The sequence below is a fragment of the Tasmannia lanceolata genome, unplaced genomic scaffold (assembly GCF_043159265.1).
Source record: "Tasmannia lanceolata isolate RefF3 unplaced genomic scaffold, GAP_Taslan_0.1 ptg000012l, whole genome shotgun sequence".
NCBI lineage: Eukaryota > Viridiplantae > Streptophyta > Magnoliopsida > Canellales > Winteraceae > Tasmannia > Tasmannia lanceolata.
In genome coordinates, this window is record NW_027518689.1 from 28,422,659 (window position 1) to 28,441,292 (window position 18,634).

Below are 18,634 nucleotides of genomic sequence, written 5' to 3' on the forward strand. Positions count from 1 at the left end.
AAACTCGGGGTACAGGTGTGAATCAAAAGGAGACAATCCTCTTGAAACTACTCAGAGAATTCTTTATTCAATATAAGATTTACATACAATAAATTTGATTTTTTGCCAACTTTTAATGCTATCAGAGCCTTGTTGTGTGCTTTCCATGTTTTTCCATAAAAATCATCTTTAGAAAAATAGAACTCTCTATATTTGAATGCCAATTTTTATTTTTTTAAAACTACAAAGACGTTTCTAAATATAAAAATTGAAAAAACTAGATTCGAAGTTGTAACGAACCCCACAAAGATTTTCAATCCAAGCCATTGGCATCTTGTTGCATCGCCCTGATTCCAATTTCCCAATTTCATTTTCTCTCTGAAGGTTACTTTAAAAATTTATAATTCTTTTTAAAACTACTGAGTTTTCTGAATATAAAATTTAACAATCAGACACAATGTTGTATATTTTAGGGTTTTGTGTATTTTTTTAAAGATTGGTAGAGCATTGGCACTGAAACTTTAATGGGTATATTTTAGGGTTTTGTGTGTTTTTTTAAAGATAGATTTTTATTGTTTTTCTGCCCTTTGGATTTCACTTGAATTTAATAGGGAGGGGACAAGGGTGACATGTAGCAAGATAGGCAGTGATTAACTAGGTGACATCCCTGGGAGTCCCCTGGCCTTTCAATGCTATATTGGCAACCAAACAAGGAATTTTGGCACCCAAATGCCAAGCAAAATCCCTAAGCCTCCTTAGACTTCGTGCAACCAAAGACTACCATTGCAAAGGGGCATTCCACAGATAACTTTATCGTCATCATCTGCAACTAAAGTTGGTTGGTTGATGGAAGCCAAGGAGTCCCAAATGGATTTGATGGATTGAAAGAGCTCATTGGTTGCATTGTTTCGATGTTTCTGCTGTTAAAGGTAGTGTGGAGAGCTGCTATATATTAATTACTGGTGGGGCAGAGCTTAATTCTAACATAAATCATACCTGGCAAGCAATCATGACTCCAACTACTTGAGGAAGAAGGATTGATAGAACAAGGCTTGTGTTGCAGGGTGGAGGAAGTCCATCTCCTTTCTTCTCCCATTTTCTCCCAATTTTCTTTCATCCATTATTTCTCATTACTTCTCATCTGCACTGGTTTTCTTTCTTTCTTCACTCTTAAATCTGTATTTTTGTTCGCATATGGTGTGTCGACTGGGAGGTTGATCTTTACACAAGTAAATATACATTTCTTGTGATTGTTTGAGTGGGTTGTTGAAAATATTGGACATGAGCTGCCATAGTCAAATTACAGATTTCCATGCTGCTGCTCCTAGCTTCACCTTTTGGGCTTTTCATATCCCTCCTAAATTCATCAAAAGAAGATAGAAAAGGTGCAAAGATAAGAGGATAAAGAGACTTTGTATCTGAAAATTTCTTTCATTCCTTGACAGTTCTTAAGATGAATTTGATATTGGGTTAGATAATTATTCTTCAGCTGATGGTTCATGCATGCTAGAAATTCCCAAAATTCTATATACATCAAGAATCATCCAGGATGATTTACAATACATAAATGTTACTACACAGCAGCTCTAAATTGCAATTTACAATTTGCACAAACATTAAAACAATTGTAACTTATACTGGTGAGCAAAATAATCAAGAAACTCCTCCATAAATCTTTCATAATCTAAAATGCATACTTCTTTCTCTCTTCAAGTTTCAAATTCAAGTCTTTTTCAGAGGGTAGTTTGCCATCACTTTTCAAGGTTGCACACCACCAGGCCATAAGCTCCTCCTGCAAACACATTGGGATGACAGCTTAGAACAATTATAAAATAATGATATTAGGTACTCAATTACTGGTTTCCTAATCTGGTAGTGTATTGGCCAAATTGGTGCCATAGGTTTCTTGTAGCATATGCTAACCTCCAGTATGAATCATTAATGTTATAGATATTGAAGGATAATCTATCCATTCCTTGAGACAAGAAACTCAATCCCCGTATTGAGCTATTTATACCCATTAACAAATGGGTTGGAGGATGGGAAAATATTATATAGCATGGATGAACGGGCACTCTGAGTAGTTTTGTCTCAACTTTGAAAATTGAGTAAATATTCAAAAAAAAAAAAAAAAAAACTATGAAAATCGAGCAGAAAAAAAGGTATTGAGATCCACTGGTTTTGGTCATTTCTACTATTTTATTTGGAATCTTTTTATTGGTTCATAAATCTTACAATGAGTTGTACAAACCAGTGAAGAAAATGTAGGTGTAAACAAGCAAAGCAAATTAGTAAGCTTGTTTGAACTGCTTGTTCATAACTACTAGTGGATATATAAATCGAGAAGGTATGTAGATAAAGATATTAATGATCTCATCAACAACCCTGCTGACTATATTGGGCATCAAATTCAATAATTCATGCAAGGGGAACTATAAGGTTTAAAGGTAACGTGGTGAAAAGAAGAGAGTAAACTTTTGTGGGTGTGGAGAGTGCAGTGGGACCAAAGGGTCATCAGAAATTTGTTTATCTAACACATACATTGAGGTTATATCCAAATTATTCAGTGATGATAACTTTGAGTCAAACAATATATAGCAATATGGCCAACCAATAGACCTGTAGATGTTGATATCATCTTAATAAAGAGATTTAGACGCTAAAGATTATAATGCAAACCAATAAATGCAGCCTTAGCAAAGGTTTCATGAGACTTTCGCTCAAACATGAAGGGCCCGTTTGGATGCCAAGAAGATTTTGATTTGGATTTCTCACATATGCAGCCCTTTTTGCATTGTGATTTGGATCCGGATCAAATCCTTGGATTTCCAAATCAGCGACTGGCAGTGAAAAAAATCAGATTTCCAAATATGCTGTGGAAATAAGTAAATTGGAAATCCGTTCACATTTGGAACACCAGGAAAACTTCTCGGATGCATTTCAGAGACAACCAGGAAATATCTAAAACACGAGGAAAAGAAGTGGTTTCAGGAAAACATTTGGGAAGAACAATACTGAATTTATAAATTTGACTCGCACCCCAGTTCCCTACAAAGAAATGACATATCTCTGAAAAAATATGTTGACATGGGGTGAGGGGTTTCATCAAGTAACAATGTGCAAATGAAAATGAAGACGGGAAGGGTTTTACCTAAATACTTTGAGGTATATCCCACTGAAGAAACATGTGGAACATCTTCGAAATTATATAATATCGTTAACTGACATCCCACACCCAATAACTAAATACTCAACTCAACTCAACAAAGCCTTTGTCCCAAACTAGTTGGGGTCGGCTAAATGAATCCTTTAGAAAAAATTCATGAAGAATTCGAAAGGAATCTATCCGGCTCTAATCCTGGCTCTAGTTGGGTTCTTCTACGGGGATCATTTTCTTCCATTCTATCCCATCCAAGGTCACGTTCTCTGTTATATTCCTAGCTATCAAGTCTGTCCTCACTGTTTCTACCCAAGTTGTTTTCGGTCTGACCCTACCTCTTTTTACTCCACCAATTTGGCACGAGTCGCCTCTTCTCACTGGAGCATCCAAAGGCCTACATTGGATATGTCCAAACCATCTTAAGCGGTGCTCTCTAATCTTCTCCTCAATTGGTGCCATCGCCGCCTTTTTACGAATGTCTTCATTTTTTTTTTTCTTCTGAAAATTGACAATTTCATTAATGCTATGAAGATTACATTGGGGAGCTGCTATTACATAAAATCAATTAAGAGTCGCCAAGAGTATACTCTTGGGCCAATAAAAACCAAAAAAATCTTCTGGGTCAAACCGCTGCAGATAGGTCAATACTTCCATGCACTCCCACCCAGCCAAATAGCTATATCACTTTCCTTTCGAGATCTTCATCTACTACCGCGACCAAAAAGCCTTCAACATACCTCTTCCTATCCTTTCCAATACCCAATGGTCTAGGGCATTCATCAAAAACAGGCTTGTCATCACGTCTTCATTTTTTATTCTGTCTAACCTTGTGTGGCCGCACATCCATCTAAGCATTCGCATCTTCGCTACACTCATCTTATGCAAATGCTGCTTCTTGGTGGCCCAACATGCTGCTTCTTGACTAGCTTCCTCGCCCCCAGCACCCGTCCAGTCGAGTGCGAGGACCCAATAACTAAATACAAACACAAATTTAACAGGACTTGGAATAACAAACTAGACGTCAGAACATAGGCGACTTTAACTGATTTATTTTAAGAAGTTACCTAAACTACGTCCGTGCCCTCTTCAGGGGAGGTAAACTGCTAAGATGATTTTTATTTTTAGTTTTTGAAATGGAAACTGCTAAGATGATTAAAGGATGAGAGTGCGATCGTAGGATCAAAACAAACACCCACGGTTTTAGTCTTAGTGTAGGAATATCTTCTGAAGTGTAAAGAAACCATACTGATCAGGACCAAATTGACCAGTCACTTTTGAGCACAGCACCTTATGCATGATTGTATTGTCCTCACACCATTAAAATGGAGATGTTTAAAACGAGCAAGATGAGGGCATTTGGCACTTAAAATGCTTTCATCAGAAAAAAGGTTTTAATTTACAGGAACTAATTATTGAGTAGTTTTTCCTAAAGTTAATAGAGGTAGTGATCCATGTTTGGTTGCTATACAGCAGGGAGATCAGATACATCAATACTTTTAACTGAATTATATAGAAAAGAACAATCCAAAATCACCAACATTCATGCAAGAAGAAGACATAGTTAAACTGAAAATCAACATCTAGCATTCCACCCATCAACATTCATGCAAGAAGAAGACATAGTTAAACTGAATACCAACCATAGTTGCTAGAGTGGGAAGCGAATGCGAGAAGCGATGCGGGAAGCGAAAACAGGAAGCGAAGGATTTCGGAAAAGAAAAAATGTGAGAAGTGAACAAGAAGTACATACAAAGAGTAGGATTGTAGTAGGTTAGGGAGGAGGGGTTAATATAGGTAAAGATTACCACTAGAAAAGAAGACTTCTCAACTCATTAGAATTACAAATTTTAGGAATTTACAGTTTCACATATTCGATTCATGTATGTTAGAAGAAGAAGAGGAGATGAGAATGAGAGAAAGAAAGAGTGAGTTGAGGATAGCTCCCCCTCACTTATTTATTTATATAAACAGATAAGAGTACAGGTGACCAATATGCCCTTAGGTATCAACACACACATGCACATACTTCTAACACTCCCCCTTAAGCCGAAATGTATATATTATGCATTCCTAGCTTGTTACAAATATCACTTAATTTAGCTTTGCTCGAGCGTTTGGTGAAGGAATCAGCCAGCTGATCTACTGACCGAGTGAAAGTAGTGCATATCTTGCCCTGTTGGATCCTGTGACGTATGAAATGGCAGTCCACCTCTATGTGTTTGGTACGCTCATGAAACACTGGGTTATTAGCAATGTGGATAGTAGCTTTATTGTCACAATACAACTCAGCTGGGGAAGATGATGAGAATCCAATCTTAGATAGAAAGGAGAGCAACCAGATAAGCTCACTACCAGTATGTGACATAGCTCTGTATTCTGCTTCAGCACTCGACTTGGATACAACATTTTGTTTCTTGCTTCGCCACTACACTAAATTACCTCCAACAAAGGTGCAATATCCAATAGTGGATCTTCTATCAGCCGGTGACCCTGCCCAGTTAGCATCACAAAAACCTTCGAACTTTATATGGCCATGTCTTTTGAAAAGCAATCCTATCCCTGGAGCGTTGTTCAAATATTTAAGGATCTGAATCACAATTACCCAGTGGGAGGTACGAGGAGTACTCATGAACTAGCTGACAACCCCCACGGCATATGAAATATATGGGCGAGTGACTGTGAGGTATATGAGCTTTCCCAACTAGCTGTCTATACTTGCCTGGGTCTACTAACAAGTCGCCTTCTTCTGGAAGCAGTTTAGTATTGGGGTCCATGGGAATAGCAGCTGGTTTCATGCCCAAGGATCCAGTCTCATCTAGTAAATCTAAAACATACTTCCGCTGCGAGAGAAAGAGAGAGAGAGAGAGGCTACTACCAGAGTAAGCTACCTCAATCCCCAAAAATATCTAAGGCGACCAAGGTCTTTTGTGGAGAACTCATTTTGCAGAAATACCTTCAACTTTTGTATGCCACATGTGTCACTCCCTGTAATGATAATATCATCAACGTAGACTATGAGAAGGACATGTCCAACACTCGACTGATGACTAAACACTAAGTGGTCAACTCCACATTGCTTCATGCCATATCTCATGAGGACATCACTGAACTTCCCAAACCAGGCTCAAGGAGATTGTTTGAGACCATACAATGATTTGTGAAGCCGGCATACTGAGGAGGACATCCCCCCCTGAGCAACATACCCAAGAGGTTGCTCCATATACACCTCCTCAACCAGGTCACCATGGAGAAAGGCATTTTTGGCAACCAACTGATATAAGGGCCACCCATGGTTGACGGCAAGAGAGCGCACATAGGAAATTTTAGCAACGAGAGAGAATGTCTCGGTGTAGTCAATTCCATAAGTCTAAGTGTACGTTTGGCAACCAAGCGCACCTTAAGGTGCTCAACTGTCCCATTTGTAAAATATATGATGTCATAGACCCATCGACAGCCAACAGGCTGTGCACCAGGAGGAGGTGAAACGACATCCTGAAGGGCGGCCATCTCACTGTCCATAGCAGCACGCCAACCACGGTGAGTAAGAGCTTCCTGCACAGACTTAGGCAGGGAAATAGAAGACAAAGAGGAGACAAAAGTGCGAAAGTAGGAGTGAAATGATCATAAGAGATAAAGTGAGAAATAGGATGGGTAATAGAACAGGAATGAGTCCGTGAAGCAATAGGGAAGTCGCTAGCCACATCGGGAGAGGGAATAAGAAGCATCTCAGATGAATGAGCTGGGATCGCCGGCTGAGAGGATGATGGCTCGGGAGGAGGGTTGGAAGCATCTGACTGCTACCGGTGCTGATAAACCTGTATAAGAGCTGAAGGAGGAAGGGGAGCTGAGGAAGGAGGAGTAGGAACCGAAGTAAGCTACAATGGTAAAGAGGGTGAACAAACAGGATCAGGTAGAACAAGAATAAGAATAGGAATCTGAGGTTCGGATACAAAGGGAATGCTCTAAGCAGGAGCAGTTAAGAAGGAGGTAGACTCAAAGAAAGTGACGTGGGTGGAAACAAATAGCTGGCAAAGTCGAAGACTGTAACACCGATAACCTTTCTGGGTACGAGAGTAGCCTAGAAAGGCACAACGCTCCGCCTGAGGATCCAATTTATCTAGCCCTGGGATAAGGGTATGAACAAAGCAAGCACAACCAAAGACCCGTGGGGTAAGAGGAAATGGATCATGGTGAGGATGTAAGATCGAAAAGGGGGATTTGCCATCAAGGACTGAGGACGGAAGCAGATTAGCCAAAAAATTGGCGGTAAGGATGACATCGCTCCAATAGGCTTTAGAAACCCGCATTTGGAAGAGAAGAGTGCGTACAATATCAAGCAAGGACCATATTTTGTGTTCAGCTACACCATTCTACTGCGAGTTGTAGGCAGGATTGATGTATAATAAAATGAGAGAATAAGAAGTCCTGAAAGCCATTAGAGGCAGAAAAGTACTCTCGAGCATTATCAGTACACAAAGATTTAAGACGACAGTCATACTGGGTAGTCATCTCGGCATGGAAAGTACGAAAAGCAGTAAACCACAGTTGCAAATTTCGTTTCGTTTCGTCCGAAATGGACGAAACGTTTCGGTTTCGACCGAAAACCGGAACGAAATGATGAAAATTTTGTTTCGTTCCGGATTTCGACAGAAATTGACCGGAATTGACCAAAATTTACTGAAATTTACCGAAAAGTTTAGAACGAAATTGTCCGAAAGTTTTCGAAATTTCGTTTCGATGGCCAAAATGAAATGGCCACCGAAACGAAATTTATAACTATGCAAAATTTTCCGAAATTTCATTTCGGTGGCCAAAACGAAATGGCCACCGATACGAAATTTACAACTATGCAAATTTTTCCTCCAAAACGAAATGGCCATCGAAACGAAATTTACAACTATGCAGTAAACACTTTGGATCAATCCTTAAGGGGAAAGAACCAAGTCATATGGGAAAAATCATCAACAAAATTGAGGAAGTATTGATCACCTAGAAGAGAAATAGTTCGGGAAGGACATCAGAGTGGACTTAGCTCAAATGGACGTGAGACACAGCTAACCAGCCTGGGTGGGAAGGAAGTACGATGGTGCTTCCTAAGCTCACAGGCCTCGCACTGAAAGGACTGAAGAGGGCCATAGATCACAGAGGACTGCTGAAGTCGCTGAAGAGAAGGATGGCCGAGACGACAATGTCATTGATAGGAATCAACAGAGCTATGCAACACACCACGAGGAGGATCATAGTCCAGGTAATAGAGACCATTGGCCGCACGGCCAGAAGCAATCGTCTTCCCAGTGGAAAGGTCCTGAAAGACAATGAGAGGGAAGAAAGAGACCGAAGAGTGATGAGTTTTGGTAATTTGGGTCATAGACAGTAAATTAAAGGGCGACTTAGGATTACAAAGGACCGATGACAAGGTAAGATCAGGGTGAGGGGAAACAGTGCCAATACCAGAGATGGGTGCAGTGGTCTAACCGGCTAAAGTAACAGTAGAAGTGAGCTGAAGGGGCTGAAACGAGCGAAGGGAGGGGATGCAGCACTGATTTGGGGTTGGAGGGTATTGTTCACGGGTACTATTCATGAATACTGTTCACGGGTACTGTTCACGGTACTGCTCACAGGTTAGGGTTTGGAAAGGTTAGGGCCAGGGTTAGAGTTAGGGTTAAGGCTTTTGAGTAGAATCGTCGATCTTCAATCCGGAGCTTCGATCGGGTTTGTGGCAGAGACGGGGATGGGTTTGTCCGAGAGAGAGAGAGAGAGAGAGAGAGAGAGAGAGAGAGAGAGAGAGAGAGAGATGAGAGGCGAGGCAGATCTGGTCCCTAGGGCATCGTAACTCTAGAGCTCTGATACCATGTTAGAAGAAGAAGAGGAGATGAGAATGAGAGAAAGAAAGAGTGATTTGAGGATAGCTCCCCCTGACTTATGTATTTATATAAAGAGAGAAGAGTGCAATGACCACTATGCCCTTAGGCATCAACACACACAAACACATACTTCTAACAATGTATATATAATGTTAAGTTTTGGTAAATGATAAATGCGCCCCTTTTCATTACTAGGGACAGCCAGATCTAGTGTATCTACAACTTCAAAGTGGCTGATTTACTTAACGTGGCAAGGATTCAAGGGGTCTGATTGCCACATACACTAGATCTGTCTGTCCCTAGTAATGAAAAGGGGCGCATATATCATTTCCCTAAGTTGTTTTATTGGAAACATAAAATGAGTTTTCAAGTTTTAAATGCACTCTTTTTCTAAACACGCCCCTTCAATATTATCAAAAGGAGAAAATATACTTTTAGAAAGAAATAGCCACCAAAATAGGAAGTGCACTATTAATTAAGAGGAAACACGAAGGAAGCATTCGGGAAGCATGCTTCCCCTAAATTAAGGGAGTGAGAAGAACTTAACTTCTGAAGCGGGTTTCCAGAGCAGCGAGCTTCCCATCCAACTAGGAAGTTTTCGGTAACTATTATACTTCTAATATTCCAAAATCTTTATTGCACACGGGCAAGGGCTAGTCCAGATGGATTTAGTAACTATACTAGACATTTTTAAACAAACTTGAAACATGGAATGAACAAATGATGTTCCTATAAGCTAAACGAACCATACCAATGCTACATTTGAAGGCTCATAAATTTCCAAATCTAGAGATAGAAACTTAGATGTGTATATGCCTCTACATTTCACGTAGTTTATGATCTAACCACAGGGGCACATTGCAACATTCTTTCCATTTGTAGCCACTCTTCCATATTTAGATAGGAATATTTTGCTTCTTCAATCATGTGTATATTGCGGAAAGCCCTACATTTCTAGATAACTCTATAGAGGATGAGATAATAGCTACATCCAGTGGAATTGAATAATGGAAGAGGGTGTCCCTTCCACTATATAAAGAGAGAGAGGGAACTAAATTCAAATCAGGTAATAGTGCTAAAGACCAGAAGGGCATCGACGAAGTATTACGTTGCCCGAAGTTTGCTCCCCATTTTGCTGATCGAGTAGAGCAATATCTCGATTCGAAGTCGGGAGTGGTCCCTCTCTTGATAAATTTGACGTCGAACGAAAGGATATGAGGGAAGAAAGATGCTTTGACAGCTCCGTATTTGCTCTGTTAGGTGAAGGAGAACAAGATCCAGGAGATTAGGAAGAATGAGAACATGAAATTTCCTCTCCAAGTACCGAAAGCACCTCATCCTCAATTGAAAATGCGCGAGCTCACTTTTTCCAGTGTACATCTGGTGTACTTCAGCAGGACCAGCTCTTTGAAAGTCGATCATCTGAAAATGACTGTAGATACATCTCTCGCTGTGTGTGTGTGTGTATATATGAGAAAAGTGTTTGTGCGCTTGAGCGCACCAAAAAAATGGTGCACTCGAGTCGTTATAACGCCTCCCATTGGTTTAAATGTTTGGGTCCCACATAAAGGAACCAATGGGAGGCGTTATAACGACTTGAGCACACCATTTTTTTGGTGCGCTCAAGCGCACAAACACTTCTCTCTCTCTCTCTCTCTCTCTCTCTCTCTCTCTCTCTCTCTCTCTATATATATATATATATATATATATATATATATATATATATATATATATATATATATAAGGAATATGATTGTGAGCTTGAAGCTCATATAACTTATATGAGCTTGAGGCCCCACATTGTTAGGATGATCCAAACCATTCATTTGAAAGGCCCTTACATAGATAGGATGTGTACAAAAAATCAGCTCCATAGGATCATCCTAACCCATCCAAAAGTGGAGGGCAAAATGGACAGACACCGTTTGCCACAAATCTGCCCATTTTTGCCCTCCGCTTTTGGAGGGGTTAGGATGATCCAATGGAGCTGATTTTTTGTACACACCCTATCTATGATGGGGTCTTGTAAATGAATGATTTGGATCACCACAAAAAATGTGCGATCCATGTGTTTGGGCCCTCAAGCTCATATAAGTTATATGAGTTTCAAGCTCACAATCATATTCCTCATATATATATATATATATATATATATATATATGTTTCTACTCTCTTAATTCACCCCAGCAAACTATTGTCTCTTAATTTCTCCCAGCGAACCCATTTTAGAAAACAGGAAACTCTCTGCTATCCTTGAGAATCCCCCCCCCCCCCTAAAAAAAAATAAAAATAAAAAATAAAATAAATAAAATAAACACAATGAATGTTTTCAGGAGTAGAATAAGTAGAAGGGTTTGAATTTTGTTTAGAGAGGAATTTATGTAGGGCATTGCACTTTTTACAAATCAATTCAGTCAATTTTCATTGCATTGATTTACCAATTCAATACTCATTTCCTTTTTCCGGTTCTCTTATCGTTTTTTCACACAAAATGGTTGATTCTAAGCACAATATGGAGTGTGGAGACTTCTCTACCCTTATTTCATGTTGAAATCGGTGGTTGGAGGCATGGATTGTTTCGGGAAATTGTGCATATTCAAGGAATCAAGGAGATCCTTTCTACGAGTTTTAGGGGATCCTTTAATAGGAAAATGCTATGAAACTGTAATTTTTTTACAACAGACAAGAAAACTTCTTTGGTGAAGGAAGACGATATTCTGATCGCACTGAGATCGTTGAGATGAAGGAGAGTTGAGAGTGGAAGAAAGGGGGCGAACTAGGCAGATGTGTGAAGATGGGCTTCATTGAGAGAGGTGGCTTTGAAAGGCATCTTCCGGGCATTCATAGAAATTTTAAAGGGGGTGGCCTGGGTAAAAATAGGTTGCAAAATTATCAGCTGCCAAGGAATTATTATTTGTGAAATATGAATGGAACATAGAAAGAGCCACTACTTGGATTCTAAAAGTAATATTTGTGTGTGCTCATTGTTAATAGTTTTCTGAAATAGTCGTTCTCATTGTTACTAATTTTATGAAATAGTCCTTTCTATTAATTTATTATATATATATAAGTATATATACAGACACACAAGGTAATGAAATTCGCAATCCCTATGATGAATAACAGCAAGACTTTCATTGCCGTTTAGTGCTGTACCACGAGCTAGGGAGGTATTAGTTGCCCCAGTTGGTAAAACTATGGTTTAACGATTGAATAAGGCTTTTCCATCTCTTGATTAAGGGATCCAACGGAGACGCGGAAGGCATTCTTTCAATTGGTAGAGAGAGGACTCCAAAGAGAATTTTACTGGCACCCATCGATTGAGGAAGGAAAACGATGTTATGCTACTGAAGTTTCCACCTTTATCTTTGTTAGATCTTCCTCCTTCTATTGGTATTCTACTCGGAGAATACAAGACCTGCTCAAATATCAAGTTTAAAGGAGTGAAGAAATCGTTCCAAAAAGTGTGTCTTTGTGCACAAAGGAGGATTGATCCTTCCCTCGAAGTGGATCAAGGGGCTGATCTTCACTCTAAGAAGATCAATCCTGTTGCCAACCGAATCAGGTTTGTAACAATTGGTATCAAAATGGAAGGGGATTGGTTCTGCGATTTTTGTGCTTATCGGAACTTTAAATGGAGGCGATCCTGTCGGTGGGATAAACAACACAACCAGGAACCCGTACCTGGAGTTACTCCTCCGAACTACTGGAGGTGGGTAGAAAAAAGAAACGTGAGGGATCTAAGTGGGCGACTAGGTGACTGGCGTTCTCTCCGGTAAATATCTTAATTTTAGCTGGAGGGACAGATGCCGGAGATGTCGTCTGGACTTAAAGGACGAAACTCGGCCTCCAGGTGAAAAAAGTAACAACCCGGACGTCAGAACGGATTCTATTGAAGGTGATCTATGGCCCGATTCTGGGACGATCTCCCTTCTCCCTAGGGGAGGTACTCCGGCTCTCTCTATATCGGGCAAGGAGGTGGAATCAAGAATATTTTCACTCAGAAGTTGCCAAATCAGGAAAATAAAAGATACTTCTGGGACCCTTCATGATCTCTGGTTGTGGGCCAAGAGAGTCTAGAACCTCCCTCTCCTATCATGTTCATGTGTTTTATCAAAGGACAAAGTCTTATTTATCTTCGAGTCGGAAGAGGAAGCTGCAGCGATCTTGGACAAAGGCAATGACGTGTGGGACGACCAACTTCATTCCCTCTTTCCATGGAATAAAGACACCACCCCGGGGTTGGAGGAATTTTGGGTCAAATTCTATGGCATTCCTCTTCACGTATGGGCCATATCAACAGTTCAAGCTCTAGGTAATCTTTTTGATCGAGTACTAGCAGTGGAAGGGAGTCATAACCAATGTATGACATCTGTGTCTGCTAAAATTCTTGCTCCTTGGTGGAAGTTCCTGCCACCATCTATTCAAATTCAGATTTCTGATCAAAGTTACACAATTGGCATTGAACCTCTGGGCAGTAGGTGTCTGGCGACTCCCAGCACAGAGCCTCAGGTTTTGCATCCACTTTTGAGCAGGGCTCCATCCCCTCCGGATCTTGACCCCTTAAATCGTGGTCCTCAAATCCAGGAAAAGCTTGCGTCGGCTTCGGAATGCCCGCCTACTCTTTCACCGAAAAATCTTGGTCGGGGAGCCGTTGGGCCTTCGGGACCTATCCCATTGATTTCAAATTTCAAATATCCCTCCCTGTCAGAAATGTCCACTCCTGCCTGGGGTACGGATTACCCCTCCGTCAGCCCTATTGAGGGGAAAGGGTTAAAGTTGAAGGGATCATTGCTGAAGCGCCATTCTGGACATGTAAGCTCTTTTCGTTCCTGGTCAAGGAAAGGAAGATTTGCGGAGGTAAGGAAAAATTTAGGTGTTGTCAGAAATGGGACTACTAGATTTTATCCGGAAAGTTGTAAATCTAAATCCGGTCGCGCAAGGAAACCTCAACCTACAGTGGCTATCGCAGATTATCGAAGGGGGTCCCTTCTCAGGAACCCATCAAAGGAAAAAGTAGGTCCTTCCTTGGAGCATATTCCAGAAAGAAAAGAAGCACCGATATCAAAAGGTGAAAGCTTTGGTAGGGCCACCCTGCTTCGTAAAGTCTACGTCTCTTGTGGATGAGGTGTCCCGCACAATTTAGTCTGGATTTTGATGTTCTTTGACAGGGGAAAAGGCTTTCGCAATATCTTATTATTTCCTTTCTTGGTAATTGAATATGCAATTGATGTGATTGGTTGAGGAGCGATCATCCTAATTAAATGTAAGGACTACATGAGTAAATATTCTTTGGGAAGCTGAAAAGGTTGTTCATACATGATAATGACCAAGGCCTCTTACGATGCCATCATTATTTATTTCTGACGGAAGGAGACTCCTTCACGCTTCATTACATGGTAGCTTGATCTTTGGGCCCACCGCCTGTGTTTTGCTTGAGACGATTCTTCTACCTCCAAATTATATGATTTAAGGAATTTCCTGGAAATCCAATCTGGCTCAAATGGAATTCCGAAATATTTCACCCTCCTCTCGTTCTTTGAGTCGGAAAAGGAAGAGGTCAGTGGACCTCAGTGAGATGGAAATTGCCTTAGAAAGGCTCAAAGTATTGGAATATAATGAGGAGCTAGCCTCTAAGACTCTACCAACCCCTAAGGAAACCATTAGGGTATTCTTGAAGCAGCAATGGAGAAAGCTTAAAGTGTCAGCTAATAGTAGGCTGGAAGTTTTCTATAGTTTGAGAAATGTCAAAGAGACTCACTCCCCCTTGCACAAGCATCCCTTCTTTATTAAGACAACGGAGGAAGAAAAGGAGGCTAGGCGTTCTCGATGGGTGAGCGACAAGGAGACAGGGATTAAAAAACTAGAGGATATAATTAAGAGGAAGCGGGCATTTCAGAGTCAAAATCCAACAGTGGAGGAGCTTCGGGCTAATAGTTTTGACGAGGAATTTCTTACTGAAATCGAAACTTTACTCACGGAATAGGGTCAAAGTTTTTGTAAAAATTGCAGCCTGTAGAAACACATACATGATAACACCTTGGAGGTTTTCGAGTATATTAAATTTTTTGGGCTTTGATAGGAGAACAGTTTAGCATAGTCTCTGATGGGATCAGAAAAAAGGGGATTTCTCGACTCTGTTAATTAAGGGGCTGTTGGTAGGAGGAAAGGACGAGGGTTTAGGTTAGGGTTTTTTTACTCTTCTACTGTACTACCTATCTGGTTTCGAGTATGCCCGTGCCAGCTCTTTCTAATATTTTGTATGCAAGATGGGACCCCTGGTCCCAAATGCTAACTTAATATTAATGAAATATGTCATTTTTCAAAAAAAAATTATCAAGTTTAAAGATATCCATTGGGAGACTATGCATTGGTATTCTGCTTGGAGAATACAAGCTCACCATCTACACTAATGTAATGAATGGATTAGCTCATGAATACAAAAGGAATGTTAAATGAATATCTAAGCAGACATCAAGTGGATGAAATTTAAATAGTATTATCAGTATCTTACCTCAATGAAATCATAGTTCGACACATAACGGCATTCAACTAAGCACTTTAAACCCCCTACGGCAATAGAAATGGGGATTTCAAAAGTTCCAGAAGCTTTTTCTTGGGGCAGACCTGTAAAATCAAAGTTATAAGGTAAACTGTAACAGAGGGAAAAAATCATACACCAAAGGTTTGCATTGTAAGAATTCCATGAATTCTTACTAAAGGAAAGCTTGGGTTGTAATCTAATCCTAACTAGATTTCAAATTTACACAAAAATTGCACCCACTTCGAATATATTGCAGAGTGAAACTATCTACAATTTTGCAGCTTAAATGCCAACCCCAAAGATTCAACTATTGAGTTATAGCCCATTGTAAATCTAGTTTAATTGAGCAAAATACTCTTATATAGAGAAGGTTCCGATGTTGCAAGTTTTACCACTAATACAAGCCACATGGTAACCTGTACCCCCTAATCCATCTTCCCAATTCCCAAGCCGCAGCCGTACGAAAAAACCTTCAACACGAAAGTCGGAAGTTGGGGATCTCATCCATCTGCGGGATCCATATAAAGAAAAATTAAATAGGATTAAGCTACAGTGAAAAAATAGCATCCTTAATGAAATAAGAACTAATACTGAAATGCTTGAGAACCCAAGCTCTAAATAGCATTCCAATTGACGAGAACATCTATATCTGAGGAATAAACCTCAAGTTCTTGTGAACACAATTCAAGCTGTGTTAATTCAGTAATATTTGAGCAAATTAATCTAATAAATAAAGGTGCCTTTAACAGCTTGGGAACCTAACTTAATTTATTTCTTTGTTCAATATTATCCAATGTTAGAAATGGAGTTAGGGTTAGAAGAGATGAAGAGGAAGAGGAGTAGAGAGATGGAGAGTCTCCACTAGAGAGCTCTTCATGTAAATGATGTATATATAAGCCCAACTAGGGCAACAAGTGTACAATGACTACAATACCCTCTAACATACATGTAATGCCTAATCTACCCTTACATGTTATTCAACATTCCCCTCATGTTGGAGTGTATATACTATACAACTCCATCTTGGACAAAGAAAACTGCAATAAACAACTAAAGATAACAAAAAGTACAATAAGCTCATACACACATGCAGCTTGGTATGACACTCCTCAAGCTAGTGTGGTGGATACATAATGAAAAGCGTAATAATAAAGGACAACGGCCACCATAAGAGTACAATCGTGGAGATTAGCAACCCCAAAAACAGAACAGCTTCCCTGAAGCAGCACTATGACGAAAGCGATCAGAAGAACAAGGCATCCCCCTGAATGAGAGCCCGACGAATAAATCTAAATACCACGAAGGATTGAACAAAGGCACCTCCAAGAAAATAGCAACGACCCATCGAGCAAAAAGGGCACACCAACATGAGCAACAACGAAGCACCACGAGCGGGAACACCAACGCCGATAGAAGAAGATAACTAACGATGGGAAAACCATAGGAGACAAGGTCGACGGGGAAACTGTCGTCTGAAGAGATCCAACTAATGATGGGGAAACCATCGTCTCGAGATAAGGTCAACGACATGAACATCGTCTTCTGAAGATAAGAAGAAGAGGAAGAACCAACCAACGATGGGGACACCATCGTTTGGAGACAAGGTCGACGACATGAACATCGTCGCCTAAAGATAACTAACCAACCAACGATGGGGAAACCATCGTCTGGAGACAAGGTCAATGGGGAAACTGTCGCCTGGAGAAAACCAACCAATGATGGGGAAAGCACGTCGTCCGAGGTAGATAAGGCATATAGCCAGACAATAAGATGAATGCGTAAAACTACGCAAGGAACAATATGAAGGATGCGAAGAAGAAACAACGAACAATGTGAAGAACGGACAATGTGAAGAAATGAAAATGTAAGAGGAGACAAAATAACCATAGAAGGGCGAACAAATATCAAGAAAAGAAGACAACAAGACTAAATAGGAAGAACACCCAACCAGAACATAAAGGGATCACAACAACACTCCCCCTCGGGCGAGACTACATGAGCCTAGAGACAACAAGACAAGAAAACAAGACATTACTCCCTCATGAAAAGACAACAAAGAGGACAATACCAACAAGAAAAAAGACAACCCAAGAACTACATGACAACACTCCCCCTCAAGTTGAAGGCCACCTTCAACTTGCAAGGAAAATAAGACTTCTAAGGCACTAAATCCCTCTTAGAGATTTCATCAAACACTTGGTGTGCACCTTGGAGAACAAGACAAAGACCATAAAGGCAAAATAATATAGAAGAGAGAAAATAAGGGGTTTGGAGTTGAGATTGGGGATCTTGGAATGGAGAGGTTTTGGGATGCCAAAAGGGATTTGGGAAGAAATTTCTACCTCAAATGAAATTCAAAAGAGAAAGAAAGGAAAGAATAGGGATTTGGGGTTTACAAAAGCGAGGATATATTCAAAATAGAAAGAAAGGGAGGAATAGATAGTGGAGGCCCAAAAATGGGTTTGGGGTCTTAGGGCAATGAGAATTTTCTTGTTTGTGTTTTTTGTTTTGTGTTTTGGATTAACAGCAAAGGTGGAGGAGAAGAGTTTTCCGTAAATGGGGGTTTGCAGTAAAATAGAAGAAAAATAGTGGAAAACAGAAAGAGGGTTGCTGGGGTTTTAGCATTCTTTTTTTGGGTTTTTCAGATGGAGGTTACGTCGCCGTTATGGCGAGATTACGGCAAAGAAAGAGAGGAGGGGAGTTATCGCAAGAACGGATGGGAGGTGTGATTATAAATCGCATGATGGGAGATGTGATTAATAATCGCAAGTTGAAGGAGGAGTAGGAGTAATTGCATGTTGTGTAATCGCAAGACCCACTTTGTGATCGCGAACGTAATTGCACACTACATTTGCAATTACAACAAAGAAGACCCAGAGTAATCGTGTGGGGTAATCGCATGAGAAGAAAATCCAAAGTAATTGCATGTTGAAAAAGAGTCGCATGTTATCTCCTCCTGTGCAATTATTAATCGCATGTTCAAGAGAAAATGCAAAGTAATCGCATGCGATTATTGAAGGTAATCGCATACTGAGAAAATCGCATGGTGAAGCTGAAGAAAGGCATGCAATTATGATGAGGAAAGCC

General features: G+C 40.3%; 1 protein-coding gene and 1 long non-coding RNA gene across 11 annotated transcripts in view; both read right to left on the reverse strand.

Annotated features, from left to right (window-relative positions):
- Positions 1–1,483: 1,483 nt before the first annotated feature.
- LOC143887792 (uncharacterized) lies at positions 1,484–15,768 on the reverse strand. Its single transcript, XR_013254378.1, has 2 exons — positions 15,518–15,768; positions 1,484–1,771 (listed from the first exon to the last, which is right to left on the reverse strand). It is a non-coding gene; the product is annotated as an uncharacterized LOC143887792 (long non-coding RNA).
- Positions 15,769–15,889: 121 nt separating this feature from the next.
- Positions 15,890–18,634, reverse strand: part of LOC143887793 (uncharacterized) — a 34,743-nt gene continuing 31,998 nt past the window's right edge. For all 10 annotated transcript variants that reach the window (XM_077391976.1, XM_077391973.1, XM_077391972.1 and 7 more), the window contains one exon: positions 15,890–16,055. In XM_077391976.1, the coding sequence (XP_077248091.1) occupies positions 15,905–16,055 (151 nt within the window). In that variant the 3' untranslated portion in view covers positions 15,890–15,904. The remainder of the gene's footprint in view (positions 16,056–18,634) is intronic.